The following is an 8,014-nucleotide window of genomic DNA, read 5'->3' on the forward strand; positions in this document are numbered from 1 at the left end:
CAAAATGGGAAAGGGGAACCAGGAAAAATACAAATGAATAAAATGTAAATATACATATATTTTAATTACCCTACCAGCTAACTAACCCGGTACACATTAAAATCCATCACCTTATTCCGCTACTTTAACCCTATCTGATCTCACCTGAGGCGACAGGACACCACCACTCAACACACGCTGTAACTCTTCTGAAGTCAAATCTCCTACCCCCAAGTACTTCTCTGCTGCTGCCATCACAACATCTATATTCTGTGATTTACGTTCAATTTCTGTGAAGGTGTTTTTTCGCCCACCAAGCAAGGAGTTTTTGTATGGAGGTCAATGAGAGTGTGTGGAAATTGGTCAACAACAAACGTAATGGCTTATTTGATTTATAGAAGTTTTGTTATGCTTAGGTTATTACGAGTGTAACAACTTTGAGAAAAACAACATTATATCAGAGTTGTGTCTGTTGTTCACACGAGTATCTGCCCTCTCATCAGCTAGAATGGTCCCACCTCGCCTCCTCTCGACTGCCTTCCATCTTTGAACACACGTTATTTCATAGAACCCCACAGCTGAGGTGTCATAATACCCATAAAACCTAGCAGTCAAACTGGGTTCTAATTGTTTTCCACCATCAATTTTTCACATAGGGAATTTTAGAAACATCTAAAATAAGGGCTGTGTTTCAAGTAGACTTACCCTGGTGTGACGTTTTGATAACCATGTAAATCTCTTTCGGACAAGGTGACTTTTATCGATATATTTGGCTCTATCTACTTTCAGATCCAAAAATGCTAATTAGCATCAAAGTAGACATCATTCAAGACTAGAAATTCCTGCAAGCTCTTGCATGTCATCTCTAGCTGACACCTTTGCAAACAGGTATCGTGTCAATTTAAATTAGATAGTTAATCCAGAGATGATTACCTTTGCCTAGATTCAGCAGGCTTGTCCAGATCACCATGGCATTTATAATTCTTTATGATAGCCACATTAGCAGCTAATAAGCGGTTAATTTTTGAGGGGTAAACAAAGGTGAATATATTGTTTAGTCACCTTGTCTTAGAGAGATTTACATGGTTATCAAAACGTCACAGCAGAGTAAGCCTACACGAAGCACAGCCTTTATTTTAAGCGTTAAAAAAGTGGGCATCATACTGTGGTACTCCTATTGTTAGAGCTGTCACTTGAGTAGCTGGTCAATATAACGGTTAACCGCTACGGGATTGAGCTAACATAGGCTAATGTGATTAGCATGAGGTTGTAAGTAACAAGAACATTTCCCATAGACATATCTGATAGACATATCTGATATGGGCAGAAAGCTTAAATTCTTGTTTATCTAACTGCACTGTCCAATTTACAGTAGCTATTTCAATGAAAGAATACCATGATATTGTTTGAGGAGAGTGCATACTTATGAACTTCAAAATGTATCAATAAACCAATTAGGCACATTTGGGCAGACTTGATATTTTGAACAGAAATGCAATGGTTCATTGGATCAGTCTAAAACTTTGCACATATACTGCTGCCATCTAGTGGACAAAATCTAAATTGCACAAACCTGGAATAATACATCATGGCCTTTCGCTTGCATTTCAAAGATGATGGAACAACAACAAAAAACACGTTTTTTTTCTTTGTATTATCTTTTACCAGATCTAATGTGTTATATTCTCCTACATTAATTTAAAATTTCCACAAACTTCAAAGTGTTTCCTTTCAAATGGTATCAAGAATAGGCATATCCTTGCTTCAGGTCCTGAGCTACAGGTAGTTTGATTTGGGTATGACATTTTAGGCGACATTTAAAAAAGAAAAGGGTTAGATCCTTTTAATCGGTGTTATTATACACACCGCAAGGATGACCAGCTCATCGGGTCACATGACATACAGCTGGTTTATGTGGCGCAAGGGCTCCGGTGTGTGGGAGAGAGAATCCACTCCAGTCAGGCATGGATTGCAAACGCAGGAGGACATAGCCTGTTAGTTCACAAATACGTTTTTACTGTAATAATAGAGAATCCCTATTTTAAACATGGGACAGTGTGGTATTACGTCATCAAAGACAGTGCTGGTCTTTCTGAACCTCATTTTTTGGGTAAGTTAAAACGACATCTGTGTCGTTCGAGAATGCGCAAATTCTCATCCACAACATTATACGCAGCAACCTGCTTCTTACTACCATTCAATGCAACCTAGGCCATGTGGCTGTTTGTCTATTTTTAGCTTCAATATACTGTTTGAGAGTTTGGGCCTTTGGGTTACTACATACTGCAATGTTCTTGTAGTCATGTTGCTATCCCTTTTATATTTAACTAACGTTAGCTAGCTGAACATTTCCTTTTGTTCTCTGTCTTTCTTTGTCTGGTTGCTTTGGCTACTGCGGCTAGAATCAGGGAGTTTCATGCTGGGCTTCTGTGCCCCCTTTGTCCCAGCCAATTTATTTTTTAAAATTCCCCTTCCCATAAAATGAAACGGTAGCCTAATAGCCATACTGTAAGTGGGTCCTCAACATAAAGGGTTTGTTGGCAGCTCTTTTTCTAAACTCCCATATGTTAGGATATGAAGGGAAAGGGGGGACACCTAGTCAGTTGTACAACTGAAATTTAGGTTTGCGAGATCAATAAACACAATGGTCTTTTTAATGGTCTTTGCCAGTCAGTGAGAAATCAAATAATTCCAATTTGAAGGGTTGAGTTATTATAACGCCAATGGGATGGTTGTAATAGTTGTATGCTTTTGTGTCAGACAAATGTGTATTTTGGCTCATCCCATAGCACGCTTAAGATTGGCCTCTGATTATTTAGGCCTAACAACCTCCTTGAGGGACCATCAGAGGCCACACTCATTTTAACCTTTTTTTGTTTTATAATATGCTTTTTGTGTGTGTTATTAATACTCTCTCCCCCATCATACAGGCAGCAGCAGGGATTTTGTGCTATGTTGGAGCCTACGTGTTCATCACCTATGATGACTATGACCACTTCTTTGAGGATGTGTACACCCTTATCCCTGCTGTGGCCATAATTGCAGTTGGAGGCCTCCTTTTCATCATCGGTCTTATTGGATGCTGTGCCACGATACGAGAAAGCCGCTGTGGCCTTATAACGGTCAGTGCAGGGCTCTACGCTGATGTTTTTTTTTTACAGGGAGCACGTGTGCGCATAAGTTAAAATGTAGGATCACACAAATAAATTTAGGAGCACAATGAAAAATAGGAGGTTACAACGTTTTCTTTGTAGTAATGGTGCAAGCGTGACAGTCATGAATCTGCGCTCAATGTATTCCCCATGGCACTCAGGCTTTGGTGCAGTGAAGTAATTATTGCAAAAAAATATTTGGGCGCATATGCAAGTAAAATGTTTGCTCTTTAGAGCCCTGCAGTGAATGTTGCCTTATCCCCGAATACTACAACATTCAAACTGGTCTCAGAACTCCCTCAGAAGACTGGCCAACAGAGAGCTTTTGTATCGTGTTTTAAAAAATATATATATATTTCACCTTTATGTTGGATAATCCTTCATTACAGTGCTGATTTAAATGTGTGTCTTATTTCCCATCTTACAGTGGGTTAACTGCTTTGTTCAGGGGCAGAACGACAGATTTTTACCTTGTCAGCTCAAGGATTCGATCCAGCAACCTTTTGGTTACTGGCCCAACGCTCTGACCACTAGGCTACCTGCTGCCCCAAATAAATGCTAGAGATCTTAACATTTCCCTGTCTGCCTCAGGGACCCCTTTTTATTTTCAGGAGTTTCTTATGATTCATTCTTTCTCTTTTCACCACAGTTTGTCATCATTCTCCTGCTGGTGTTTGTGACGGATGTGGCTGTGGTGGTTCTTGGTTATATTTACAGATCGAAGGTGTGTAAGTCAAGTACATATTGATCAAGGTTACATTTGTGAAAATCAGATTTTGTTCAGGATACCAATTATCTGGATACGTTCCAATGTGAAACTTTTTTTCGTTCAACAATATGAAAAATGTTCTCTATTGAAAACCTAGTAGGAAATGTATCTTTTTTTTATATTTAGTCTACCCATTAATGGAGAAAGTGCTATCTTAAGTGGTGATTCACTATAGCCTAGTATTCATCAGAAATGCATTAATGAGGTTATGTAAGATTGTCCCGTTAAGCACAGTAACCTGTTTGTTTACAGGTTGAAGACGAGGTCAATCACTCCATCCAGAAGGTGTACAATGAGTACAATGGCACCAATGCAGATGCCTCAAGCCGTGCCATTGACTACGTGCAAAGACAGGTGATAGAATGTAACTCGGGCAATTCATGTTTTGTGTAACAGTTAAGTTATTTAAAGCTATATTGAAAGGATCTAGTGTTAACCATCACCATTTGTCACGCCTGCAGCTCCATTGTTGTGGAATTCACACTTACTCAGACTGGATGAACACACGCTGGTTTAATGAGTTTCAAAACAACAGTGTACCAGTGAGCTGCTGCAAACCTAATGTCAACAACTGTACAGGCTCTCTAGCCCGTCCTGGAGACCTCTATCCAGAGGTAAAAGGTTGCCCAAAACATACCTATGCTTTGCTCTCATGCATAACATACACATGTATTCTCTTACACATGTATTGTTTGTGTGTTTCCAGGGATGTGAAGCCCTTGTTGTGAAGAAACTAAAGGAGATTATGATGTATGTCATCTGGGCTGCACTGACGTTCGCTACAATTCAGGTACAGAACCAATTCCGTCAGCCCTCTTTAGTTCAACTAATGGATGTGTTGTTCCATCATGTGACCCCTCCCCCTTCCCTATGGTATGACTCATGAAGTGATTCATTATGGAGGCTGAGTGGGCCTGGGTATGCCATTATTATGTCAACCCCCTGCCACACTCCTGCAGAGCCTCAAGGAACAGGGCCTAGAGGGGACTGTTTCGTGGGGACAGGGAAAATGCATCTAGGAATTTCTGGAAAAGGGGAAATGGCATAGCCACAAGGACATCTCAAACTGGGCTAAATGGAGCCTAAAGGAAAAATTGTCCCCCGCCAATTTGCATTGACTTAATATATTAGTTACTTTGATAATGTTCATAATCAGTTCTGGAGGCCGTGGGAAATTCAGTGGATTAAGACGGCATGTCATTTGTTGGATTTACCCCTTTTCATTCCTTTCATTTGACTACAATGAGGGAGCAGCTGCATGACAGAGAGCTGCTTTAAAGTGCTGTCATTCATTATTTCAGTAAATGTATCTATCAAATGTGTTTTCTGAAGCACTTTTTACATCAGCAGTTGTCACAAAGTGCAATACAGATACCCAGCTTAACCCCAGGACAGCAAATGATCCGATTCTACATTTAAATAGCAGTTTATCAATGTACTGTAGTTGCATCCTTTTATGTCACCTCTGCATTTCATCAACATTAGATTATATTATTTTATGGGCTGATGAGTGTTTGGATGTGAATTTTCTGGTTTGCAGTAATCCTAGAGGCTTTTGACCCATAGGATTCCCTGTTTGCTGCTGATGTAGTAGCTTTGTGTCCTTGCTCAGCCTTTCCTGGGAGAGTAGTTGGCCTAGTGTATCCAGGTCAGAGGCTGACAGGCGACATCCTCCGGAATGGATGGGTGAAAGACATGAATGACACTACACTTCAACCCCTGGTGTTTCCCTTTCCTAGGTATTTGGGATGCTGTGTGCCTGTGTGGTGCTGTGCCGTAGGAGCCGTGACCCTGCCTACGAGCTTCTCATAACAGGGGGAACCTACGCATAAGGAACACACACACACCTAGGTTCATGGCTTTGTCAGTGGGGGATGGTTCACTGGCTTGCCCAAGCTCAGGTTTCCTCTGCTGTAAGTTGAAAAGCTCCTCACATGGTGACTCATACTCCACAAAATGGTAATTGGTTAAGTGGTGAAAAACCTATTTATTTACATGCTATGTAAGTTGGTATTTTGTCAGACTTTTTTTCAAAAAGCTACAAGCCAAATTCTTAAATGGTGATTAATCAAGGTTTTTTTTGTTATTTGTTGCTCTGTGATATTTGACAAATGATATTTGTTGCGCTTAAGTTTTACCCCTTGTTGTTTGAGGTACACAAGGATGAGGCCTCTGTGAATGATAAACCTACTGTACGGAATATGTGGACTGAATACTTTACTCATGTCAGTTTGCAATATGTGTATGGTTTTGGAATATTTTATAAATATTTATCATGCAAGTAGCTGAGTTGAAGATTCCCTGTGTGTATGAGTTTGCCTTGTGCTACTGCTTTGTTTGGTCCAGACCTCACCCTTCACCATCACCATTCTGTTTCTGATGAGAAGCAGTGGAACTGTATACAAGTCAATGGCGCTGCATCGGCCCACCAAGAATGGGCAGTAACCAAAGTGCAGTCAATTAACTGATCTGCTTTGCAAGAATGTGGGCATTTGATTAATCCACATGCACTGTTACTAAAATGTTCTGTTGTACTTTGTGTGGAGTTGAGCACACTCGTGGTATGTAGGCCTAGTTATAAAATTAGATTTTTAAGAAATGTAGTCATGCAGAGAAATATAAACCAGAGATGGGGGGGGGACTTTAACAAGGAAATAAACTGTATTCCAGCCAGAAGATTCTGTAGTTTCATTTATTTCTATATTTCACAAAAATATGCTCACTTTTCTCTGCACATAACCAAGACCGTAGCCATGCCTCTCTTGTGTGGACATTAGAGCTGTATGGTTTTCTCCAGACAAAGCACCCTGATGTTCAAACACTAATTGTCTGAGCTTTTGTCATTGGCAAAGCCAGTGAGTCACATCCTAAACCACTTTTGTGGAAACATCTTTTGCCATGGGGAGGGAGAGCTGGCTTTAAGTGATTCATGTAGCCATGCTTTTGGTTAAGCACAGAGTCCGATGATTGGGGATGTCTAAATCTTGTTTAACATGGTATTGGGACAAGCCTTGTCATTAGATCCTTAAATTGGGTATTAGGGTGCCATAGGCCGGTTCTACCTCGTCTGTATTAAAGCTACAAATGTCTAGCTACTTGCAAAGTTTCTCTCTTGTGCTTTAGCTAACAGTTACACAGTAATTGTATTTGTACATTGGGACTTTGAGTCAGGCTCTTAGTGACCAGATGCCTTTGAACTGCTCCTGAGTGGCATAGTGGTCGAAGGCACTGCATCTCAGTGCAAAAGACTCCACTACAGTCCCTGGTTCAAATCCAGGCTGTATCACATCCAGCAGTGATTGGAAGTCCCATAGGGTGGTGCACAATTGGCCCCGTGTTGTCCGGGGTAGGCCGTCATTGTAAATAAGTATTTGTTAAATACAATTTTTTAAACTAGTTGGATCAGTCTGCACTGTAATGTGATTTGTCTTGAGTCACAAATGGACAGCTGCTTGTGGGGTTTCCAAATAAGTATTGTATTTATTTGCAATGAAGCCTGTAAAGTTTGAATTGAAAGGTATTTGTATAAAAACGGTGTCAAACAGCCTGCCTGACCTATGCGAAGGAAACTGACAACCTCATTTGCTAGTCCACTTTATGCAATATAGCTGATAAGAAATACTTTATGTAAACACTTCCAAAGCTAAAGTCCTTCATAAGTACATTTAAAATTGTCAGTTGAATAGTATCCCTAAGGAAAGAGGGATTAGAAGTATCACCCTAAATTCATCTAAGCCATTGTATTTTCCTGCCAATTCTAGCATGTGGACAGTTTATCCCACTTAATTGCTCAAACACACAAGTAATATTCAATACTAAAGAATATAAATAGCTCTGTGACTATAGTGTGTGAGTGCGCTTTACTTTGTAGCTGTCCTCGCTACAGTATGATTCCTAAACAACACAAGGGTCGTTCCTTGAATAGAGTACATTTTGTGTAGTCTAATTTGGTCAAAACTTTTCATTTTACGTTCTGCCGTAAAAGCACATGTTCCACTTTACAAATAATAACATATTGTAAGTGCCCATGAAGTGCCATTAAGTAACTGCGTTCACTGTAATAGGGTTGAGGTTTTCATCTTAAAGCTGCAATATGTAACTTTTTGAGCGATCT

The 8,014-nt window shown here is 40.1% G+C and overlaps 1 protein-coding gene across 1 annotated transcript; it reads left to right on the top strand.

Moving 5' to 3' along the window:
- Positions 1-1,898: 1,898 nt before the first annotated feature.
- Positions 1,899-6,576, top strand: tspan3a (tetraspanin 3a). Its single transcript, XM_029757622.1, has 7 exons — positions 1,899-2,089; positions 2,910-3,101; positions 3,781-3,855; positions 4,153-4,254; positions 4,362-4,514; positions 4,607-4,690; positions 5,640-6,576. The coding sequence occupies exons 1-7, from the start codon at positions 2,027-2,029 to the stop codon at positions 5,730-5,732; spliced, it is 762 nt and encodes a 253-aa protein (XP_029613482.1). The 5' UTR covers positions 1,899-2,026; the 3' UTR covers positions 5,733-6,576.
- The last annotated feature ends 1,438 nt before the right edge of the window (positions 6,577-8,014 follow it).

This window comes from Salmo trutta, chromosome 7 (assembly GCF_901001165.1).
Source record: "Salmo trutta chromosome 7, fSalTru1.1, whole genome shotgun sequence".
In the NCBI taxonomy this organism is placed as follows: Eukaryota; Metazoa; Chordata; class Actinopteri; order Salmoniformes; family Salmonidae; genus Salmo; species Salmo trutta.